Genomic DNA, 24133 nt, shown 5'->3' with positions numbered 1-24133 from the left:
CCCCGTGAAGAAATTTGTACTTTTTTTCCTACACTTAGGAAAATGAAGTAGAAATGAAGTCTCACATTCACCACTTTCTCTTTCCAGAGAGCACTTTTTATTGGAGAAGCCTACCTGGAGGTGATTCTTCGAAGTTGTAGGAATTGTTCAGCATCCATTGGGGGTGAATTCCTCTTTATTGCTCACATTCTTTCAGGCGGCTGAAGGCAGATCCTGACGTCTTTAAGGGGTTGGCAAGTTGGAGATGTCCTGTCAGCTCTTCAGATTGCAGTTGCTTGGACTTTTGAGGCCTTCAGCCAGCTCTGGGAGGCCTGCTGTGGATGGCAGCAGCCCAAGATGCATCAAAGAAGATTCTGGAGCTGAAGCAATTCCTGACTATTCTGCACAGGGAGATCCAGGCCTGGGTGAGGGCGTCATCCAAGAAGCCCTGAGAAGGCAGTGACCTTGGTGACCTTGGTGCAGGATTTGGAGTGAGAACCTGGGAGACCAAAGTATGGTGAGAAGGGGAGTATATAAAGAGAAAGTGAGACCAGGTTGTTGAGGGCCTGGGTGAGAGGACGGGCAGCTGGAAGAAGGTGGACAAACCTGATTTTCTGCTGCTTCTTAAGCGCTTGTTTATTTTCCTGATGGGTGTGGGTGCTAGCTTTCCCACGAGATCAGGCTTTCTCCTCCCTGTGCAGGAAGGATGGTGGGAGGAGAGTGAGGTTGAACCCTCACAGTCACTGAGCTTTGAGTAGGTCCCTGTTCCCAAGGATGAAAGAAGGGCGATAGTTGTCCCCTGTAAATGAACCTAAATGTTCTGTTCTGTAGGTGTATTCTCCTGAGCAAGCTCTGTGGTGAGAACCTACTACCTTTAAAGAGGCCTGCTCTATGGTGCAGGAATTGCAATGCTCAGCAAGCTCTGAGAACTTTGGCTGTGTGCTCAGCGTCTGGGTCACACCCACCCCCCAAGCGGACTAATATAACTGATTTTCTGCTCAGGAGAGGGCCAGAATGAGCCAAGCTGGGGGCTGAGAGCAGTGCTGCAAGGTGTCAGAGTTGCAGGCCTCTGCATAGGGGCTGCCAGGGCCCTCCCTGCACTGCCCTGAGCAGACAGGACTCTGAAGTGGTCTCTGCCACTGTCTAGTGTGACCCTGGGTTCCTGACTCTTCTCTTCTGCCACATACACCACACTCCTCATTTACGTTTTTAGCTTTGGCTCTCCAGGAATGTCTATACCTATACTTTTCTTCCCTGAGCCTGTATGATGATCTGCATGGGGGAGGTAAGGTGCCAGGTGATGGTGTGTGTGCTCCCAAGAAGATCCAGCAACTATGTAGTTCTATTGGGATTTGCAGAGCTTCTCTTGGAGTCCACAAATCCATGCTCAGGGATTTTCCCAAGAGAAGAGCCAGAACTCACATTCAGACCATGGGGCCTTAAAAGGGAACCCAACTATTTTAAGAAAACGGTGAGATACACAGTCTCAGCCTGGAAATGGGAGAGGCAGGAAGGATCAGGGATGAGAGTTTGTCAGTGCCTGTGACATCATAGATGTGACCTTGTAGTTGTGTCGTGACCTGAATTGGGGCAGGGAGCTAGTGAATTGGTGTGCAGTTGTTAGGTTGAGACACCTGCATTCCATATGTAGGCTTCACAATTCCTTCAGGTCCTCTCCTCAAAAGGCTCATTCCATGATAGCTCTGAGCAGGGTCATATTTGAATCAGTCTATGTCTTGGGGCATTTGTGGGGCCTTTTTGTCACCTAAGGAAGAGTGTCTGATCTTTAATATAGACTGATAAGGAAGTTTTTGAACAGGTGTATGGGAGCTAGTTCAGCATGGACAGAGGGGTGATAGATCAGAAGACACTACCCTGGGGGAAGGGCGATGTGGGACACATCTCTACTTAGAAGACCCCATTTGGACATGTCAAGTGGCTTGTCAGTTGAAAAAGAAGAAAAATACAGGTGAAATGATTGAGAGCCCAGGTTTTAGCAGAGGCTAGGAAGCCATGGTGAGAGGGAGACTGTGGGTGAGTGTATGAGGCCCCATTGTGCTTGGCCAACCCCAGAAACCACAGTAAGGCAGCCCGCATGGGATATATCTGCTTACGGCTTACTGTATGAGTATAAAGTCTTCACCCTAAAGCCAATCCAATCAGGGATTCCATTGGACAATTCTTATTGCTAAGCTGGATGCCCTCCAATGGATAATACCTCGATGGTAAGGGGAACTTGTGTAACCATGCTTGTAACAAATGAGATCTCTTCTTTGCCTTTTCCACCTTAAGGCTGTAAAAGCTTCTTAGGCGCCATGTCTAATCCACGGAGCTCTTACTCTGGTGCCCGGCACAGTAGCACATCTGGGAGAGTTGGTGGTAGTGGGTGTGACAGGAATCTGAAGCTGTGCCCACATACTCAGCAGGGGCCCAGGCCTTTGGCACCTGGCACAAAAGACTACACTGACGGTACTAACGTGCACTAGAAGGTGTGTGTACTGAGGTTCCACAGAGTGTTGACCAGACAGGTTGCGGGAGTGAAAGACTGAAGTAATTTAAGGTTTTGGAATCGACTTGACCCACATTCAAACTCGAGCTCCCTGCCCCGAATCTCTATGCACATCACCTAACCTATGATAGCAGTGTCCATTGGGTCTCCTAGGAAATCCAGACTTTACTTGCAATACTCAGTAAATCTCAAACTTCTGCAAAAACTCCAGAGGTGCCACTAGAATGGCCAAGTCCACAGAGCATGTCTGAGCCGCTTCCTCCATCTGCCAGAGCAGGGCTGCACAAAGTTCACTCTTTGAGGCGTGACCCCTACCACAGGTACGTAGGGTACCTGCTAGGATCCTGTGTTCTCCATGAGTAATGATCGCTCAGTCCTCACTGTCTGCTAGCCAAGGATGAGTACCAGGACTGGGAGGCTGGAGCTAAAATAGGGAAAGCAGACATTTGCGTGTGATGAGCCCAGGGTCTCAGTATTCCCCAGGCTGTTCCTGCATTGACTGGTAGGGTAGTCCCCTCCCAGGGGAGGCTGAGAAGAGGTGGCCAGAGGAAAGTGGGGTCAGGAGGCTGGAGGGATCCAACTCCTGTTTTGGCTGCAGGCACTCTCTGCCATCTTAGACTGAGGAACCACAACAGGTATCTGTGAAGTGGGGGTGATCTGTGGCTTTGGCCTTCTTCTTTAGGTTGTGAGAATACTGGATCTTGCCTGTAGGAATGGTTAGTAATCTTCAGCAAGGAAGTATCCGTTGAGAAATTATATCAGTTAGTTAAAATGTTTCAGTGAGGGAGGGACTCATTTAGAAACCACATGGAGAGAAACCATATGGAGAGTCTCAGTATTTCATATATAGGAGGTAAAACTGGCTTCTTACAAGACATGTGAAGGGCTGAACCATACCAGGAGGGTGTCCTATACCTGAGAGGAGATCTAGAGGCTGGGAGGTGTTAGGTTTTATACAGCTACTTCAGATTCATTCTCCAGTGCCTAGTGCAGTGATCAGGCTGTGTGAATCAACGACAGGTAGGCAGTCAGGTATCCGCCATAAGTGCAGGGAGCAGCTACTCCAAATGGAGTTGGGGGAACACAGCGAAAAGTTTGGATTAATCACGACTTGGAAGAGAGACCCTGCCTGGCTGGTCACATCTTGGGGGTGTTGGAGCTGGCTGGTGCTGCGCGACTGCTGCTGGTACTTCCGAAGGTCTGGTGAGGTGATTCTACTTCATTGACCACATTGTATCTGGCTACTAAAGAACCTGGAATAGCAAAGAACCAGGAAATACAAGGCTCAACAGGAGGAAACACTGAAATAGATTCTTAAGGACTTGCCTTCCTTCCCATTCTTCCCCAAAATTAATTTTTTTTTTTTTTGAGGTAGAACATTCTTATTTGTTCTTGTTTAATTCCTCAAAAAGACTGAAGCAGAGACCATGACATTGCTTTCACCATAATTAGACAATGTACTAACAGCTTGTGTGCACAGGCCAGGAACCAGGACGATGTGCCCAGGTTTTACCACGTTTATCATGGAGATTTCACAAAAGCTTGAATATCTGTTCAAAATTAATATGACTTAGATTGGTTTTTAGTGCTCCTGACACCCCATTCCTTTCTCCCACACCCCTGTTTTCACCATATACCTGTGATGTTCCCTCTCAGTGGAAGTGCAAACCTCTCCAATCCAATTCTCCTGCTCCTTTCTATGTTCTCCACTAACACAGGCTCTACCCATGGATTCTTTTGGGAACCTGTGGGCACCTGCATGAGGATAAAGTTTTAATGGAGAATATTAGCACCAAGGGCCAAGAGAGTGGAGTGAGTAGCACCTTTATTTTCATTAGAAATAGTAATACTGGGGCGCCTGGGTGGCTCAGTCGTTAAGCGTCTGCCTTCGGCCCAGGGCGTGATCCTAGAGTCCTGGGATCGAGCCCCGCGTCAGGCTCCCTGCTCTGCTGGGAGCCTGCTTCTTCCTCTCCCAGTCCCCCTGCTTGTGTTTCCTCTTTCGCTGGCTGGCTGTCTCTCTGTCAAATAAATAAAACATTAAGAAAAAAAAGAAATAGTAATACTTATAAACCTGTAGAAACTGTTAAATGTAACACACAAGAAACTAGGAACCTGGGTGGGGGTGATACAGAGGAGAATCTTAGAAAGAGGAACCCAGATGTCACACTTGGTCTGAGATTAAGTCACTTAGAGTAGTGGTACGCTGTGGCTTAAGCTGTCCCTCCTGCCTTGCTCTCTTCTGGGTGACCTACTCTGAGGTAAGACATTCCTGAGAGCAGGTGCCTAGAGGTCATTCACTTCCAGATATGCTTCCCATGAGGAGGGAAAACTTTTTCTCTGACCTGCCCCAGAAACCGTTCCCAGACCACTAGCCACCCATTCTCTGTTCAGAACAAGGTTGCCCTAGTTTCCTGGCAGGACTTTGGATCCTGTGTTCAAAGCAGATGGAAGTCCTGGTGACACAGGACTGTGGGTCACAGGCAGACCTAGAAAGAGAGCTCGGCACCCTTATGCTGATTCCTCTTCCTGCTTGAGATCCACTTGTAAGTCTCCTGCTGAGCCATGGACTGGCTGGCAGAGGCCTCCACAAGCCGATGGAAGCTTTCAGGAGAGACTCACACTAGGGAATTGATCTTTTGGCTTTCCTACACCCTTGCAGCATGTGTCCCTTCTTGGGGTGTGAGTGTGTCTTCTCTGTGTGCCCCCGACGGTGGATGAGGACAGGGTTTTTGGGGAAGCTTTTCTCACACCAAGAGCACGTGTACGGCTTCCCCCCAGTGTGTCTTCTGGTGGGCACGGATGTGGGAGCTGTTGTTGAAGCTTTTCCCACGGTGCGCACAGGGGTGCGGGCTCTGCCCAGTGTGGACTCGCCGGTGAGCGCTGAACTGGGAGCTGTTGTTGAATCTCTTCCCACAGACAGTGCACTGATAAGGCTTCTCCCCGGTGTGGGTCCTCTGGTGGACAATGAGGCTGGAGCTCTGGTTGAAGCTTTTCCCACATTGCCCACAGTGGTAGGGTCTCTCCCCTATGTGCATCCTTAGGTGGGCAGTGAGGTTGGAGCGCTCACTGAAGCCTTTCCCACATTCGCTGCACTTGTGAGGCTTCTCTCCTGTGTGGATTGTCTGAGGCCGAATGAGGTAAGAACCTTGGCTAAAGCTTTTCCCACACTGCTGGCACTTAGACATTTTTTCCAGTTCAGGGACTGGCTGATGGCGACAGGGAGAGCCCTGAGAGCAGTCTCCCCCACTCAGGACATGTGCACAAGCCTTCTCCCCGGCACGGAGTGTCTGCTGACTCCTCCTGTCCTCGGACGGGGGTCTCCCCTCACGCTCCCCTGGAGAACATCTACGTTGCTCTCTTGGGCTCAGGTTGCAAAAAATTTCACTAGACTCTCTCCATAGATTCTTCGTCACTTCTGCTTGCCCTGAATCATCCCATTTCTGATTCTCTTTTTTAGCTTTGTTCTTGATCTCAAGACCTGAGGGAAGAAAAAGACACGGGACTGTGGAGAAAGAACAGAATGAGGAGTTACAGGTAAAGCATCATAAGAGAGAAATACCTAAATGGAATTCTTCATAGGATTCAGCCTTCTTGCTAAGTCATGGCCTAATTTCATTTTCCAGTTGTATATTCAAGCTCCAAACCCTGTGGTCCTGGGGAAAAAGCCCTGGATTCCACCTACTGTTTTCGTATACTGTCTTTTTCTTTCTTTCTTTTTTTTTTTTAAAGCTATTATTTATTTATGATAGAGAAAGCAAGTCCGTGCACCAGGGAGGGAGAGGGAGAAACAGGTTCCCCACTGAGCAGGGAGCTCGACATGGGGGCTCAATCCCAGGACCCCGGGATCATAACCTGAGCCGAAGGCAGATGCTTTACCAACTGAGCCACCAGGCCCCCTATACTGTCTCTTTTTGGATGTTCAGGCAGTGACACATCTGAGGCCAAGAGGCCAGAGCTGTGTCATCTGCTAGTCTGTCTTCAGATTTCACCTCTACTCTTGACGGCCTGGCTGCTGGCAGCTGAATAACAACAGGCTGCCCTAAGCTCGGCAGAAACGAGAAGAAAGTGTGTTGCCAGGACGTGGCCGGCACACGCTCAGCTCAGGAAAGGAGGGTGATGCTGGAGCAGGAGGGAAGGGGAGAGAGTTGGGCTGGAGGCCCATGGCAGGCTGAGGAAGCCGAGGAAGGGAGCTGCACGGGGAACACGGCACATACTCCGTGAAAGAGGCTGGCGGATGCGGACCTCGACTCTCATGGGCAAGGGGAAAAGCCTCAACACCAAGAGGCAGACTCCGTGGCCTGGAGCAGGCCATGCATTAGGGCAGTGAGCACGCCAACAGCAGAGGCCGCTCCCTCCTGATAGCTGGGCTAATGGGCTCTGGGGGACTTTCCTATCCCTTGGCTGTCAGAGTCAGGAGTCCTACCAGCTCTGGGTGGGAACAAGACTGGCAGGTCTAGTCTCCTACCTTCCCAGCCAGGATCCCGGAAGTCCGCAGCTGCACCATCGGCCCAGACCCCTTCTCCGACCTCTGTGTCCTCCCCAGCAGTGCAAGGGAGGGCCAGTGGATGGACCGCATGATCTTTCCAACATCTCTGGTAAGAAGGAGCTCGGGGTTAAGAGTGAAATGGGAACCTTGGGGACAGCAGGCGTCAAGCACAGCTCACTGGGCCCCAACTGCCCTACACATAGTCTCCCAGTCTCAAAGAACCTTTCTCTGGGAACGGTTCCTGGGCGCCTGTGCCATCAGCCAGGCTGGGGAGAAACCAGCCTCTGGTGGAGGGCGGCTGCCACAGAGCAGGGGACGAGGGAGGTCACAGGCCAGCAGCACTGATAACCCGTCAGAAATGCATATTCCTGGGCCCCACCTGCACCCACCGTATCTGGAGCTCTGGGGATGCGCCCCAACGCGCTTGCCCCCCAGATGAGTCTGAAGACCACCGCTAGCTCCAGTGGCCTCTGTGTGGCGAGATGCTCTTTCAGCAGACTGTTGGCATAATAGCTGTTTATTTAAAAAATAAAAACTTGGTTCATTCTAAAGCAGAATATGCACATTACAGGAAAAAAATGTTTCATGGAGGGGGGAAGCTCTGAGCCCCACCACCCAGAGATGACCCTAGTACTAAAAATGCCACAGTAACTCAAGCCTTTCATTTTTCTCAGGCCAGCATAATATATTCCGTCCCAGAAATCCATCTGCAAGAAGGAAGTGGTTCGTTCTGTTACCTTATTAACGGAACCTCGGGGGACACATGCAAGTCAGTGATCCTGAGGAGGTCACAGTACTAGGGATCGGAGCAGCCCGAAGCCAGGCTGAGCAGCAGGAGCAGAGCTGGGCACACGGTGAGTCCTGCCCCCTTCACATTCAACCCCAAAGCTTCAGAAACCACACACCAGAGAACAGTGATGTTCGCAAGGATTACAAAGAAAGAAACACCAAGGTTTATACTGATATACTCATTGTTTCATCTGCTTAAGGAAATAAAAAACACTACAGCAAATACACCTGTTAAAAACAATTAAAATTGAGAATTATTCCTCCCCTCTGCCCCCTCATTAAAAAAAAAAAAAAGTTAAGCTGGATGAGATAGGGGCTTTGTCTCAAGTGCATGAAGAGCTGGTTGCAGGTGAGGGCAGATGTGTGGGTGTGAATGTACCTGGTTTAGAAGTAATAGAATTAAATTGCCGTGAAGGAGAATTAGGGCTACACATAAGAAATCTCCACCCTGGGGCGGCTGGGTGGCTCAGTCGTTAAGCGTCTGCCTTCAGCTCAGGTCGTGATCCCAGAGTCCTGGGACTGAGCCCCGCATCGGACTCCCTGCTCGGCTGGGAGCCTGCTTCTTCCTCCCCCACTCCCTGTCTTGCTGGCTGTCTCTTTCTGTCAGATAGATAAATATAATCTAAAAAAAAAAAAAAAAAAGAAATCTCCACCCTATCTAAGTGCTGTTACCAGCAAGTAACATTTGAAATCTTGTGTTGAGGGTATATTTCAAAAGCATTTAATGTGGATCCCCACAGCCTATTCAAGCTCAGACCCGCCTTCCTCCCCAGCCCTCCTCCTCTGCCCTCCCAAGGGCAGAGACCTCGGCTTACCTTCTGAGTGTTCCCCTGCTCTTTGTTGTGACCTCCGTGACCCCTCCTAAGTGCTTTCCTCTGGATGAACCCCCCGTTTCAGGTGGCGTTTCGGGAACTCTCTGGCTTCTCCCCACAGGGCTGTCTTGTCATTGAGCATTTTCCAGTCCTTCCCAGAATCTGGGACCTGCGAACAGACCCCATCATCTGTCACTACAAATTCTTGCCTAAGGGACTGTAAAACCTGAGAGTGGCATTAGGAAACCACGTGAGACATGAACAGAAGAGAAATATTCTCAGACCCCTGTAAGAAGAAAAAAAAGATAAAATTTGGTCTCACTCACGTGGCCTGCAGTGATTAAGATCATGAGATGCAAGCACCGAGCAGAATGACGTGGCCAGCGCTGAGCAGACACACGTCTGCAGCATGCGAGCACCGCAGCCTTGAGTGGGGAGCACCTCTCCCCCACGTCTGGGCCTCGCCACATCTGTTCAGCTCGCCCAGCATTAAACAGAGCGCTCATATGGGCCCCTTCTGTGTTCACCCTGCAGTCTGCTCCCCGAGTTGGTCCTCTGCTGCCACATCCTGTTGTCACCCTGTGCCTTCCCAGAATCCAGCAGCTCTTGTAAAGCGTAAGCTCACGCTGTCACTGTTGCCGCTGCAGCAGCTGCCACCACCCGCAGGATGCAGTGCCAAGCCCTCCCACCTTCCCTCCTCGACCTCTTCTCCTGGGTGTCAGAGCTAATCCTTGCTTCTCTGCCAAACAGGCCACATCCTCTCCCACCTGAGGCTCCTGACACAGCTCCTCCCTCCCTCCAGCTCAGCTGTCCCCTCAGAGAGGTCGTGCCCACTTCCTGTCTGCCTGCGGTCCTAGTCCAGTACATCTGTCTGCTCATTCCTGTAGAGCACTTATCCCAAACTTTCTTTCTTTTTTTTTTTTTTTTTAATTTTATTTATTTAATTGACAGAGACAGCAAGAGATGGAACACAAGCAGTGAGCGGGAGAGGAAGAAGCAGATTCCCCACTGAGCAGGGAGCCCGATGTGGGGCTTGAATCCAGGACCCTGGCATCATGACCTGAGCCGAAGGCAGATGATTAAAGGCTGAGCCACCCACGTGCCTCCCAAAAGTTGCTTTCTTCCTTTGCTTGTTGTCCATTTTCCCCATGGAGGGTAGGATCCTGCAGGCCAGGGACCACGCCTGTCATGTTCACTGTGAAATCCCCAATATGTGGCACGCGGCAGTCACCTCAGAGCTACTTGTGTCTTTCAGAGCCACCTGCATCCCCTTCCGTCCCAGGCTTCTAACTGGTCCTTCAAGTGACCAAGTGGTGGTTGCGCGAGGCAGCTGGCGTCCTGAGAAGTGCTATCAACCTGCACTGCCCCACTCACCTCCACTTCTTGCTCTGCCTTTCACATCCCAGACAGTTTCAGGGAGCTCTTTTAACCCTTACATTTCTGTACCGTTAGCATTCCTGTTAAGAGCTTGGCTCTGAAATGCTGGGGGCCACAAGGGATAGACCAGCCCCACAGAGAGAGGGCAAGGAGACCTGGAGCAGAATGGCTGTCAGCATGTAGGGGCTCCCGCTATTCACCTGTCCAGTCTCTAACTCCATACATGTGCTACTGCTTGCTCTTTTCCACTCCCTCCTAGGTGTTATTAATTGTTTCAACCCCGTGGATCCTTCATGAACTTCCTCAGCTTGGACCCTAATGTGTCCCCACCACATGGCTCTGCCTTCTCCACATTATGTCAACACCACCCTTCCCCTGCAGCCCGAGGACATGTCTGCCTCCTCACTGGGGACACCAGCATCTCCCATTCCAGTCATGCAGTCTCCGCACCCAGGGCGCTGCTTCCCGTTGACCACAGAGGCGCTCAGCCTACAGCATCCCTCTGACCCACACTCCTTTACTCTGTGCCTCTCCCAGACTTGGGATTGGGATCTTAGTAGCCTCCTTCCCACAAATCTCCCACAACCAAAGCCATGTTCCTTTTCTTCTCCTGTGCCTTTCACACCTCCCTTCTCCCAAAATGTACAAGATCATTACACTGACCAGCTGTCAGACCTAGTCCCTAACTGGACAGGTGCCGACTTTGTGAGACTCCTCACTATCCCATACTGACCCCTTAATCCTGGCGCAGGAGCAGCTCTAATACAACTTTATTTAGTGTAGAACACACAGCATCTGCATTCAGGGAATCTTCCATGCAAGAGACACTGGGTTTTAATTCACTAACTCTAGTTTTTCTGATTCCCTGGGTGAGGGATAGTTGTCCTTTCCCTGGCCTTCTGTGGGGAGCTATTCTGAGGTTTTACATTTGTATTAGGGACCCTAAACACTCACTGAATGTATCAGTGTCTACATTATAGCGGCAAATGAGAAATTCTACCCAAAAAGGAACGGCAGGGGACCACCCCAAGCTAGGTCCTAGTTTCTGGTGGGTGACAGAGGGCTACTGTGCATTTCTCAACTTGGCTCCTCTCCGCTAACCCAGATTCCTGTGCTTCTCACTCAGTTCTTCATAACGAAACTCACCAGGTTCTGAATGCCTTTCCTTACCTATTGCCCAGATCCACTCTGTACGTCCTCAACCAGAGCCACTGCATCCTCGCCATTTTCTGGGTGTTGCTTATTCATGCACGTCTTGATTTCAAGAGATTATGAAGCACTGAGGGAATCCTGATAGAATATGATGGTGAATAGGGTGTGGAATAAATACACACTAAGATGAAGCAACTTTCTAAAAGGCAGCCAGAACTAAGGGAATTTTTCAGTTATAACGAATATAAATGGAAAAAGAAAAGATGCAACTGGTTAGTCAATAGCAGCATTACTACTCCAGCCAGTCATGCAGGAAAACATTCAGCCCGCTATGGCAGTGGTGTGGTATCTCAGAATAAACTTCACGTCTTTGCTGTCATCGCTTCCCGGCTGTACATTTATCATTTTTTTTTAGCAGTGCCCAGGCAGGGATCGTGATTTCAAAAGGAAAGTCTTGGGGGGGATGTTGGTGGGCTCCACAGCAAGGGAAAGGAACTCTGGCACAGGCTTCAAACTACAAAAATCATTACTGGCCCTCATTTACTCTTCACCAGTTTGTGCCTTCTTCTTGCTTTCACAGGGTCTCTTTTCCCACTTTTTCTCCCCCAACCACCTCCATACCCGTGTCATGAATCAGGCCTGTCAGTCCCATGCAAGGGCACCACTGGCAGAACTTCATTTATTCACATTAGTAAGTTCCAAGTATGTGCTTAGCCTTGGGCCTGATGGTGATGATCTCAATGCTAAGAGCACTACTGTCCCCTGGGTCTGGAAGCCCGGAAAGGATTTTTTTTTGAGGAAACTAAGTCTCAACCTGACTCGGATTCCAAGGAAATGACCCTGCTCTGAAACCTATTCAAGTGACCTAGACAGATGCTTATTCTTACCTCCCGTGTGTAATCCTTTGATTTCACTGAGAAAGGATCAGAGAAGCCTAACAGGATTCCATCTACAAGCAAAAGTAATATAATGGCCCGGTACTTACTGGTCTCCCATTTGCATTCCCACCTTCACCTTACTTCCAGGTGAAATGCCCTGGAAAGAAGCTCCCTCAAAAAGCCTCCAGCCATGCTCCAGGATTTACTTTATTAAATGCGGTCTCTTCACTGCCATGCAACGCACCCCTTGAGAGGGCTACAAGAACTTGTCTGTTAAGTCTTCCTCCAAATGTAGCCCGATCACACTTAGTGAGAACGTATGACGGATCTTCTCACACCCCAATCTTTTCCAGCTTTCCCTCTGTGTGGATGTGGTCCCACTCTGTGGTGCAGACAGATCAGGTTCATGGTCTCTTACCATTTCGCCAACCATAAGTCAACTTCCACTTCCATGGACTCCGCAGCGCTCAGCATAGGGCTCCCCTCTTCCTAGCCTCTGTTATCTACTGATGGTCACGAAAGTGCCGGGTCCTTTGGCCAGATTCTTTGCAGCCAAGACTATGCCCTGTGCACTCTAGCCCAGCCTGCACGTAGTGGACCTAACACGTAACCCGTTGCCTGGCGAAGGCTGACGTTAGGAGAACCCTGATGAGGAGGAGACGCCGACAACCCGAAATGCCTGGATCCTGAGAAGTAAGGTTCAGGAACTCTAGCAGAGACTGTAAGGGACACAAGATGGAAAGGGGGTTTCCATCATCCAGGGAGCATGCCGGAGCGGACCGAGCGGGAGCCAGACTACAGGGGACCGGAATCCCATACTGGGGGCCGCCGCCCGTCGCTCGTGAGACCCTGGCCGAGCCGCGCCTCCCTGTCCCTGTCAAGGACACTACAAATGGGACCCGTCTCACCGGCTGCAACCTACCTCACCAGGAAAACGTAAATGTTGTGAGGGACGCGCGGCCCAGAGGAGAGAACAAGCCCTCGGGGGCCGCCGATCCCGACCGGGACGAAAGCCCCGGGAAGGCCAAGGGCCCCGCGCGCGCAGGGGCGGCCACCCTCGCCAGGCGGGGTTCGGGACACCAGGCGCTGCCGGCCGCCCGAAGGCCACGCAGGCACCAGCCTGTCGCGCAGCGTCTCCCGGAGCGGGGACGCGGGGCGGTGACAGCCGCTCACAGAGCCGCGCGCAGGCCCCTCTAGGCCGCGGCGGGCCGGGACACTCTGTAGCATTAACTCTTTCCGGCCGCTAGGGCGGCACCGGGCGGAAGGCCGCTTCCATTCGCTAGGCCGGGGCTGGCCGCGCGGCTGCTTGAAGCCTCTCCCCGGAAGGGCGTCAGTCCGCTTCCGGCCGGGGCGCGGTGTCCATTGGGGCCCGGGCGGCGACGCGGTCCTGAGGGCCGGTGCTGAAGCGGGTCCTGCGCCTGGCGGGGCCCGCCTCGGAGCGGCGCGGGGCGGAGGGCGGCGGCCTGCAGGTGAGCCGGTGGCAGGCGGAGCGGCCGCAGCCCCGGAGCTCCGGAGGGAGCCCGGCCTCAGTGCGGCGGTGCTTCCGGGCCGGGTGGCCGCAGCCTGACGGCGGGAACGTGTCAGGGAGCCCTGCCGTCGGGCTCCGGAGGCCATCCTGTTGTCCGCCTTTGTACAGATGGCGTCGGGGCCGCGCCGGCCGGCTTTTCCGACTCGGTGGCCGGTGTTCCGCGCCCGGGATCCGGTGGTGCGCCTTGAGACATCGGCCCTGCTGGTGCCGGCGCAAACGTCCCGGTGCCCGCTGAACCCGCTGGGCGGCCAGCCATTTGGGAGCACCGTGGCATCCTGTCGAATTTGGGTGCGTTCCTGCGGGCTCACGCCAGGGAGAGCGAGGTCCCGAGACTCTGCTCAGTCTCGCCTCGAGGTCTGAGCCGGCTGCGAAGAAAGGGAAGGTGGGCCGAAGGGTCATCCTCAACAGCACCAGCTCCCCTTCTCTCCTTCGTGACTGGCCTTTGGATAAGCGTTTTGTAAGCAAAGGTCAGCTGTGATTTTTTTGGGTCAAGTAAAGAGATTTAAAAACCCGGGAATGGATCTTGTGCGCCGTGCCCTTTGTGCTTCTTGCAGGGAAGTGTGAAGCAAGCCTGTTGAGCTTGTGGTTACTTAATCCAGGGATGCTGTGCGAGGAGAATAGGCCTGCTTTTTCCCCTAATTACTTTCCTTCTTCTCTGGTCTCACTTCTGTGTCCCAGCTCTCCTGCCAGTATTCGTACAGTGGGAAGGAGAATCTGGAATGTTCCACGCCCTGAGGGCTTCCTTCTTCACAAGAGGATGAAGGGTCAGAGAAGTTGGACCCCCTTCCGAGAGACAGAAGACTGGGATGACACGCTAAAATTTAAGAGGAACTCAGAATATTCTCCTGATCCTCCCTTGGCATGGGGAAGCTGGGGTGGGAGGCACAACAATGAAGTCTTTGTATAATCCCCAGGCTCCTTCCAGCCAGAGGGTGTAAATGTTCTCACTGTCTACCCTTTCGTGAATGGTTATTTTTTGTAAAGGCCAGGTCCTCAGTGGGCATTTGTCTGTCAGTGAGCTGTGCCTTATTTCGAGTGGGTAATTGAAGAAGAAAGGGTCTGGCAGTGGATTCTTTAAAAGGAAAGCAGGGGCACCTGGGTGGCTCAGTGGGCTAATCGGCTGCCTTGCGCCAGGTGGTGATCTCAGGGTCCTGGAATGAAGTCCTGTGTTAGGCTCCCTGCTCGCTCCCTCGCTCTCTCTCTCTCAAATAAATAAAATCTTAAAAAAAAAAAAGAAAAGAAAAAAGGAAAGCAAGGCAGGATTTTTCTGTTCCATTTTTCTTGTGTTATGAGTAGTGAGTGGTAAAGTTCATGTGACTTTCTTACTGATGTGCACTTTTTTTCTCCTCTCAGTGTTTTAGGAAGAAGATCTTTTTATTGATTTTTATTTTATGCCGTACATGGTCTCAGTTGCTAAGAAAGGTGGTAATGGGTGAAAACTAGAAAAGTAGAAGACGGGAAACCACTAACGGAGGGTTCAAAGTGGAAGCCTGTCAAAACAGGAAGAGTACATGTAGTCCATGCAACCCTGCTAGTCTGTGCTTTGGTGCATGCAAATGGGTGGGAGCACGCGTGTCTGAGAGCTAGCAGTTGCCACAAGTTTTTTTTGTTTGTTTGTTACGGTTATTTCCCCAGGTTTTGTTGTTAATATCTTGTGGAAAATTGTTGTCCCAATAACTCCTTTCGTCTTTCATTAATTTTTCTTAGTGTTTCGTACTTCCTGCCATCTGTACTCAGATTTTTCTTTTTTCTACCACCAGCCCCCTAACCAGAAATAAGTTTTCTGGTAACAGATGAAGATTATTTATTTCTAGGGTGCAGTCCAAGAGCTTGGAAAAGAGGCTGTGCTCTTCAGACAAAGTGTAGATGTCACAGACTTCAAGAGGAAGGTGGCAGAGTCACAGCCAGTGGACATGTCCGACCATGATGAATTTTGGAATATACACCAGGGGCTGCAAGAACAACTGAGCTGGAATTCCTGTAAGGAAACTCAGCCTGTATGTGACACAGGTGTGGCGGGACATGATAATTACTAATTCCTAGGAACTGTGATAGGAATTTGTGTAATCAGAATGTTGTATTTTCTATGTGTTGATCACTGTAGATCTATAAAAAGACATTAGCAATTAGACGATAGTCCCAGGTGTCAGTAGAGTAGACAAGTTGTGGGTGAATTTGGACGTTGGCTTATGATACAGAAGTACCTCCACAATTGAACTCTGGTAATAACACCATGAACTCTGTTCTTTACAAAACTGGAGAGAATAGGAGCCATCTCATTCTCATAAAATAGAGAAGAAATTGAGTTCAGAAATGGGTTATCAGTGGCAGAATGTGAACACAGTTGTGTATCAGGAAAAAAAATAATGATTAAAAAAAATCATATCTTTTATTATACAATGGATTCCCTGAGTACTTCATTTTTAAATATGTATTACTTTTGCCTGATTGAGAACCATTTATTTCATGAGAGGAAATTAAAAAGTGTTTTTCTTTCATTAGGTCACTCCTGAAAATCGGGGAACCTATTTTAGGTGTCAGTTGATAATTTGGCTCTTATTTACAATGAGAAGGCTACTTGAAGACACCATACACACTTGCAAATGTATCCTCTCTCTGATAAAAGAATTGGTATCATCTGTATTTTAGAAATGGGGTGAGAATGTTCATAGAAGTGAGAGAAATTTCCTCTGGCTCTTTTCTACCCACAGCTGGGCCTGTTCACCAGATTCTAGCCTTTTCTGAGAAGACAAACACCAAACACCGGACAATGGCACCAGAATTCGTCTTGCCTGAGTCCCAGGTGAGCTGTGGAATCCAGCTGTTGAGGGCCGCTTTTCCCTGCTCCCCAGGACCCATACTGCCCAGCTCACAGGCATATTAGTCCCAGTGTTCTCTCTGGGGAACTGGGCACCTCCTAGCCTATTGATGATCCCTTGCTTCTTTCCGTTTTGCCTTCTTACTTTAAAAAAAAAAGTGGGTGCCTGGGTGGCTCAGTCAGTTGAGCGGCTGCCTTCGTCTCAGGTCATGATCCCAGGGTCCTGGGATATGGCCCTGCATGCTTCTCTCTCTCCATCCCCACCACCCTCCTTGTGCTCTCTCTTACTGTTTGTCTTTCTCTGTCAAATAAATTTTTTAAAAAGCCTTAAAAAAAAAGTACTATTAATTCCTGGATTGCTGGGGTCTTATTGGCCAGATGGTAGGGCTGTGTCTGTAGCAGCAAGTACTGAGCTGAAACCCATTATCTTCTTTAGAGCTTCTTGACATTTGAAGACGTGGCCATGTATTTTTCCCAGGAAGAATGGGAGTTACTGGATCCCACTCAGAAGGCCCTCTATAATGATGTAATGTGGGAAAACTATGAGACTGTCATCTCTCTAGGTAAAGAATCTCCCTCTCCCATTGGGTAGAAGTTGAGTGATCTGTCATGTTCTCTGCTTACTGGAAATGCATTCCTCTGAGAGGCTGTGTTCCAGTAACAGGTTGTTTCTCAGCTAGATGGTGTGTGGACGGGGGAAAGGTGTGTCCAGGTCACCTGGGGAGCTTTGTCCAGGTGCACATGGTCATTCCTTGTCCTAAAATTCTTGATCCCTTCCTCCCCTCCAAATCTGCTTTTTTTTTTTTTTTTAACCTTTCTCATCCCCATATAAGGAACTATCATTTACCCACTATGTCACACCAGAAAAATACAGGGGCGCCTGTGTGGCACAGTGGTTGGGCGTCTGCCTTTGGCTCAGGGCGTGATCTCATCGTAATGGGATCAAGTCCCACATCAGGCTCCTCCGCTATGAGCCTGCTTCTTCCTCTCCCACTCCCCCTGCTTATGTTCCCTCTCTCGCTGACTGTCTCTCTCTGTCAAATAAATAAATAAAATCTTTAAAAAAAGAAAAAAAAAAGGAAAAAGAAAAATACAATCATCCTGAGCTGTAATTTTTCCATTACAAGCCACTACCAATGAATCACTGTCCATTTGGCTCCACCTTCATAGCGTAGGCACAGTGCAACCATATCTCATCCTTTTATTAAAGTCCTGATCAAATCATGAACTTTCTGTGCTGTAAATCTTAGGATGTCTTCTGACAAATTCAGAATAAAATCCATATTCCTTACTGAGGTACCCAGGAGCCTATAAGATGTGGTTGCTACTCACCTTCCTGCCCTCGTCTTTTTTCCACTGGTGTCTTTGTTCAGTCTTCTTTATACACACTGATTTTGCTGTTGCTTGAACTCACCAAGCTAATTTTTACCTTTCCATTTCATCTACTGGCACATTGGCTCTGAGTTCTACATTTTTAAACACCTCTAATTTTTGCTCAACTCAAAACATTTTATATGATATAAGAAAAAGTGAGATTTCCCTTTACTGACCACATGAAAACTAAAGACGGTCGACTGGGGAATTGGTTTGGGGGGTTATTAGATGCTCAATTCTTCTTTACTATGAGAAGGCCACTAGTGCGTATCACTTAACATTTGTAAATATGTCCCATATGTGTAAAGGAAACAGTATCTTCTATATTTTAGAAATGAGGTAAGGATGTTCATAGAAGTGAGAGAAATTTTTGTTGGCTCTTTTCTACCCACAGCTGTGCCTGTTCACCAGATTCTAGCCTTTTCTGAGAAGACAAACACCAAAGACTGGACAGTGGCACCCGAGCTCATCTTGCCTGAGTCCCAGGTGAGCTGTGCAATCCAGCTGTTGAGGGTCGCCTTTCCCTGCTCTCCAGGACCCACACTGCCCAGCTCACAGGCGTATTGGTCCTAGTTTTCTCTCTGGGGAACGGGGCACCTCCTAGGTTATTGATGATCCCTTGCTTTTTTCCTTTTTGCCTTCTTACTTAAAAAAAAAATTTTTTTTTAAATGTGCTATCAATTCCTGGAGTGCCTGGGTCTACCATGGGCCAAATGGTAGAGCTGCTCTGTAGTGTCAAGTACTGAGCTGAAGCCCATTGTCTTCTTTAGAGCTTCTTGACATTTGAAGAAGTGGCCATGTATTTTTCCCAGGAAGAATGGGAGTTACTGGATCCCACTCAGGAGGCCCTCTACAATGATGTAATGCGGGAAAACTATGAGACTGTCATCTCTCTAGGTAAAGAATCTTCCTCTCCCATTGGGTAGAAGTTGAGTAATCTGTCATGTTCTCTGCTTGCTGGGAATGTATTCCTCTATGTTCAGATAACAGGTTGTTTCTCAGCTAGATGGTGTGTGGACAGGGGAAAGGTGTGTCCAGATCACCTGGGGAGCTTTGTCCAGGAGCACACTCCATATGCTGTGTAGCTTTCCTGATTTATTTTTTCTCCTTCCCCAAATCTATTTTCATCTCTCTCTCCTCTCAGTATCATATCTCTATATCATAGTTAAGAAGGAACGTACAGTCATCCTTTCCTGTGATCTTGCCGTCCTACCGCATTTTAATGCATCACTGTCCTTTTGGCTCCACCTTCACAGTGTAGCCTGAGTGTGGCCGTGTCTCATCTCTTTGTGCTGTTAGCGTCCTGGCTTAAGCCAGCAGCATGTCTAACCAGACTGACCTGGGTACTTTCTGACTGGTGCCCCTGCCTCTTGCCCTCCCATGCTCTGTTTTCCACCCAGCAGCCAGAATCTTCTAAAAACCTGGTCAAATCATGACATTTCCTGTTTCAGACCTTATGATGACTTCTCATCACATTCAGAGTAAAATCCACACCTTACTGAAGTGCTTAGGATCCTCCAGGATCTGACCCTACTCACCACCCTGCCCTCATCTGCTGCCACTTGTGCCCTTGCTCATTCCTCTTGAGCCTTACCGATCTTTGTGTTTCTTGAACTTGCCACGGTCATTTCTACTTTCCCTTTTCCTCTGCCTGGCACACTTTTCTGCCACATGGCAAAACTCTCACTTTCACATTCCTGCTGCAATATCAGTTTTTCAAAGAGGTCGTCCGTACTACCTCATCTAAAATAGCTTCAGAAAAGCAAAATCTTAAATGCTGAGTTATCCTGCTTTAGTTTTCCTTAGAATATTTATCACGTGCTGACAACCTTGTTATTTATTGCTGTTGGGTGAGCTCCCATGAGATCAGAGTGCTTTTGGCTTCATCACCACTATATAATTAGCCCAAAGAGGGTTCCTGGCACATGATAGCCACTCAGTACGTGTTGATTGAATGACCGAGTGATGATTACTTCCCCCACTTGGCAGTGTATTTAGAAAAGTTTCATTAAGTGATTCTGGTCTGTTTCTTCGATCTGGACAAGAACCAGTAAGCTATAGGAGTGGGAGGAATCTTTCCTAATCCACTGTGTGGTGCTAAAGAGCTAAGTAAGAAGTAGGGGCCCCTGGGTGGCTCAGTTGATTAAATATTTGACTCTTGATTTCAGCTCAGGTCACAGTCTTATGGGTCATAAGATCAAACAGTCTGTCGGGCTCCACACTCCAAGGGTTGTCTGCTTGAAGATTCTCTTCCTCTGCCCCTCCCCCCACTTGTGAGCTTTTGCACCTGTCTGTGCACTGTCTCTTTCTCGCGCTCTCTAAATAAATAAATGTATCCTAAAAAAAAAAAAAAAGAGTTTAGTAAGAAGTTACTGTTATGACAGGAATCACTAGTGCGTATGATATGCAGCCCCTGACCTTCACCTTGCTGTGCTAGACTTGAGCTAATCCTAAGGAATTAATAGGACTAACCTGTACTCCCTGCAGACTCCTGGGTTTGGTTCAACCTTGTTCAAATATAGGGTAATCTTGGTGGCAGAAGAGGGGCACTGTAGATGGATTCCCACGCCCTTTTCCTCTCCATGGGTCTAGCTTGGGTTTATTTCTCAGTCTCCACATTGTGCATCCACCCACGAATGCAGTATAGTATAAACCTGAAACCAGATAGGGGAGTCTACCCATTTGACCATTTTGGATAACACACTGTAAACTGTCCTTTGCTCTTCCTGAAATAGTGTGGAGTTGGTGGATAATTGTTGAGTGGCTAGTTGGGTTGCCAGGCCTTGACCTCCTTTTTTCCATTTCACAGCGTTATTTGTGCTTCCCAAACCTAAAGTGATCTCCTATCTAGATCATGAGGAAGAGCCATGGGTTCAAGGGCCCTTGGAGTTCAAGAACAGTCCTGGAGACCTGCCTGCGGGTAAATATACCTTGGGAAGAGGACAAATGTGCATTTGATAGCAACCTTTGCAGGGACTTAGCATTTAAAATTCTGCTTATCTATGTTTTGTAAGTCAGTAATCATTGGATTTTTCTCTCCATTCCTGTGGTTTTGCTCTGCCATGCAGTTGGCTGATTGTTATGTTTATTCCCACAGGGTTAAAGGTCAAAACTGTCACTGAAAACCATCAGCCCGTATGTCTTTCTGACTTAGAAATACAAGCACCGGGAGACATAGTCTCCAAAAAGACCCGAGTGAAAGTTCCCCAGAAAACAACAGGTAAAGAAAATCATGGTGATACACACAGGATGGGGAAATGGCATCAAGAGTTTCCAGTTAATCAAACAAAGGAACTTTCAATCTGGGAAGAAGAGCTGCAGAGACTTATGGATCTTCACAAGAAAGCCCGTGCAGTAGAGAAGCCTTTTACATGCCAAGAGTGTAGGAAAAACTTCAGACTTACCTCTGATCTTACTAAACACAAAAAAATTCACACGGAAGTGAAGCCGTATAAATGTCAACATTGTGGTAAGAGCTTTAGAGGGAAATCAGATCTTAATAAGCACATAACAATACACCAAGGAATAAAACCATATAAATGCTCCTGGTGTGGGAAAAGCTTCAGTCAAAATTCAAATCTGCGTACACACCAAAGAACTCACACTGGAGAGAAACCCTTTATGTGTTATGTATGTGGAAAGAAATTCAGTCAGAACTCCCACCTTAGTAAACACCGGAGAACCCACATGTAACATAAGCATGAGAAACTTCAGAAGCAGTCCAGCCTTATATACCAGAAACACCACCACTGAACAGAAGCCTATCCAGTGTCCTTGGTCTCAAGAAATTCACCAAGTAGTGCTTAACCCTGAGGTTTATGAAAAATAAATTTTGCAGCATGAATAATTCATCAGTGGAAAATTTGGTGATATAAACACGTTTCTCAGAAAGGAATCAAGGTTGACTCTGCAGGGGATGCGTTAGTTCTGTACTAATTGCATTTTTACTAATAAATCTTCAGGGAATTCCTAACAAGAAAGATGGTCAAAGAATATTCTGAGTACAGAATGTACTATTTCATGATTGTACCTGGCAATTAGCAAATTCAGCTCAAATAGCAAATACACCCATGAATTAGTCAGTCTTCTGTGATCATCACGTTGTTGGTTTTACATTGATCTCCCAGTCGCTTTAAACACATGGTAGACACATTTGTAGCATGGTCTTCCAAAACAAGAAAGAATAACATGCATGTTTAATTGGATATCATTGCCTTCAGGGTAGTGGGCTTACCAATTTCAAGAGTCCTATGGGGCAAAAATGAGTTCTGTCAAGTTTTCCAAGAACCAGATTGGATTTTCTTCCTCTCCTTTGTCATTGGACACTCTTCCCCAAGTTGGAGTTCCATCTTGAACATTTTAGCTCTTCAATCCTTTTAGCACCATTTTTACTGTGATGAAATGCTATTTACCTCATTACTAGGGAATCTGCCAGAAGAAGTAATAGTGCACTAACTTACACCTCTCGTTGGTGGTGGTTGATAGAGGAAAATACCAAGATCATATGGAAACGGGTTGCAATTTTTAGCCATGGATTATGTATTACGTGTAAAAAAGATTGTCTGCAATAAAAGAAATAGACATTTTTCCCCTCTCACAATGTCAACCATAAATATTAGTACTTTCCCAGGTTCTAAATGGTAATTTATGGAAATTCAGAATCAAATCAGGTTTTTGTTTATAAGAACAAAGAGGGTTGTTTGGGAACTGGAGTGTGTGCTGCAGGCGGGATGTTGTTCACTGGGTGTGGCAGAACATTGGGTTCCCAAGAGGAAAGGTTTGGGAATCGATGCTGAGCGGTGGGCGGGGATGCGTGAATCTGCATTCCTGTTGGTTGTCTTACACTGTAAACTTACTAAGCAGGCAGGGTGTCTGTCTCTGTCTCTGTTTTGTACACAGCATTTAACAGCCTTAGGTGACAAATGATAGATGGCTGAACATCTCTGTGGGCTGTGGATCTTCTTAGAACTCTTGTCTATGACAGTGACTCCCAAGTGTTCCTGTTAGAGCTTTTGGGTAGTTTTGGGAAGGGGGTTAAATGATCTCTCCCAAATACCTTATAAACGATGAAGTTGAGGCTCAGATACGGGGACTTGTTCAAGACCCGAGTGCTAGTGGTCTGTTGGCTGTCAGCTCGCTGCGTCGGGAAGCCTGAAGGCGGGATTAGCGGGATTAGCAGGATGTGTACATTATCCCTGCAGGGCCAGGCTGGGTGCCATTGTGCTGTATCTCCTTCTAACTTAGAAAAGCGCTTAGGTCTCCGTGTGTTCTGTGAAAGAGAGAAAAGTATTTCAACTCAGGGTTATTCTAGAGATCAGAGGGATTGGCGAAAGAAAAGCCCCTCACAGCCTGGCCAGTGGTAGATGCTCGACCAGCGTGCATTTGTTTCCCTTTCCCCTGCTCCCCAGGGTTGTGCTGGGCAGACTGACTGCAGTAAAGAAGCAGTTGTGTTTATGGCTATTTTCAGCTCCTTTCGGGAGTTGAGCAGTGCTGGTGGTGATTATGCTCAGTTGATTTGGTCCTTGGCTTCAGTACTTTATGGTGTAAGTCACCTGAGCTGTGGGTCTGGTGCCCTCAGCAAGATGTTATTTTCTTCCCCCAGATGAACTACACCAAGTATTATTCCTTAGGCACAGCCAACTCTGAAGCTCTCATCTGCATAGCTGTTACCCATCACCCTCTTCCTTAGGCTTGAGGTATTCTGTCTCATCCCGGGATACATGTGGACATCTTCGTGCTACGTTCATTCAATTTCGTGTGGGCCTCTTATGTGCCCAGGCACTGTTCTAGACTGGGAATATAGTAGTGAACAAAAGAGCTAAAGATACACTCTCACGGGACTTGCGTTCTAGTGAAGAGTGTAAAGAAGAGTGGTTATAGTTTTCTGCTCCTTGCAGTTCGGGTCATAGGATAGTTGTGGGTAATGCGTTGTGAGCAGAAGCCCCACTTCTGGGCTGAAGCCTTTATTGCTGCAGGACTCTAGTGCCCTTCCTGGCTCGGTTGTGGAAGCCCATACAGAAAGAGGTCACAGGGCCAAAGTAGTCTGGAGTGCTGAGCCCCCATATGGAGCGCGGTTGTCCTGGGAAGTCCCTCAGACCTGTGATGGACTTCATGGGAATGAGAAATAAACTTCCGTTAAACTACCGAAATGTCGGCGTCGTGTCTTTCTGCAGCATAACCTGGCCTGTCTACGTAGAGGCAGCTGTTCTGCTAGAGCTCTGGAACATTTCTGTGTCAGTCCGCGTGGACTTTGGCCCTCAGAAGAGCTGCGCCTTCCTGTAGATGCTCCACTGAGGTCATGTGACACTGATAGGCACACTGAGGAGCTTACGCGACTAGGTGATAGGAGAGACTGAGACAAGTCCAGGTTGGTCAGTTTTTCAAGGGGACAGAGCAACCATCCCTCCCTCTCTGGCTTCCTTCCCCTTCCC

The 24133-nt window shown here is 48.5% G+C and overlaps 2 protein-coding genes and 1 long non-coding RNA gene across 10 annotated transcripts; 1 reads left to right on the top strand and 2 right to left on the bottom strand.

Moving 5' to 3' along the window:
- Positions 1–4296: 4296 nt before the first annotated feature.
- On the bottom strand, positions 4297–7492 carry LOC103668529 (zinc finger and SCAN domain-containing protein 32-like; the record flags this gene model as incomplete). Its single annotated transcript, XM_008696797.2, is given in 4 exon segments — positions 4297–5271; positions 5273–5966; positions 6954–7080; positions 7364–7492. Coding segments are annotated over 4 exon segments (1113 nt in total), but the record flags the coding sequence as incomplete, so codon positions are not given.
- An 891-nt stretch (positions 7493–8383) lies between these two features.
- LOC121103824 lies at positions 8384–13169 on the bottom strand. The gene is made up of 3 exons (XR_005836114.1): positions 12905–13169; positions 11123–12701; positions 8384–8744 (listed from the first exon to the last, which is right to left on the bottom strand). It is a non-coding gene; the product is annotated as an uncharacterized LOC121103824 (long non-coding RNA).
- A 145-nt stretch (positions 13170–13314) lies between these two features.
- On the top strand, positions 13315–22289 carry ZNF75A (zinc finger protein 75a). Of its 8 annotated transcripts, XM_040635436.1 has the most exons (9): positions 13315–13451; positions 14189–14274; positions 15325–15520; positions 16222–16313; positions 16765–16891; positions 18097–18188; positions 18473–18599; positions 20512–20622; positions 20800–22289. In XM_040635436.1, the coding sequence occupies exons 3-9, from the start codon at positions 15424–15426 to the stop codon at positions 21393–21395; spliced, it is 1242 nt and encodes a 413-aa protein (XP_040491370.1). In that variant the 5' UTR covers positions 13315–13451; positions 14189–14274; positions 15325–15423; the 3' UTR covers positions 21396–22289. The 8 variants fall into 8 exon arrangements, with proteins under 8 accessions (XP_040491370.1, XP_040491371.1, XP_040491372.1 ...); XM_040635437.1 differs by lacking the exon at positions 14189–14274 and having other exon boundaries at positions 13316–13451; positions 15325–15490; XM_040635438.1 differs by lacking the exon at positions 14189–14274 and having other exon boundaries at positions 13316–13451; positions 18515–18599.
- The last annotated feature ends 1844 nt before the right edge of the window (positions 22290–24133 follow it).

The sequence above is a fragment of the Ursus maritimus genome, unplaced genomic scaffold (assembly GCF_017311325.1).
Source record: "Ursus maritimus isolate PB19 unplaced genomic scaffold, ASM1731132v1 scaffold_2, whole genome shotgun sequence".
NCBI classification, from domain to species: Eukaryota; Metazoa; Chordata; class Mammalia; order Carnivora; family Ursidae; genus Ursus; species Ursus maritimus.
The sequence above is the reverse complement of the archived record's forward strand: the minus strand, read 5'-3'. Positions and strand labels throughout refer to the sequence as shown.

Excerpts from the sequence above, each read along its gene's own strand:
- ZNF75A (XM_040635436.1), top strand. The coding sequence starts at position 15,424 with ATGTCCGACCATGATGAATTTTGGAATATACACCAGGGGCTGCAAGAA. Across the intron at positions 16,314-16,764 it reads TCGTCTTGCCTGAGTCCCAG|AGCTTCTTGACATTTGAAGA; the intron begins GTGAGCTGTGGA and ends TATCTTCTTTAG. Across the intron at positions 20,623-20,799 it reads TCCTGGAGACCTGCCTGCGG|GGTTAAAGGTCAAAACTGTC; the intron begins GTAAATATACCT and ends TTATTCCCACAG.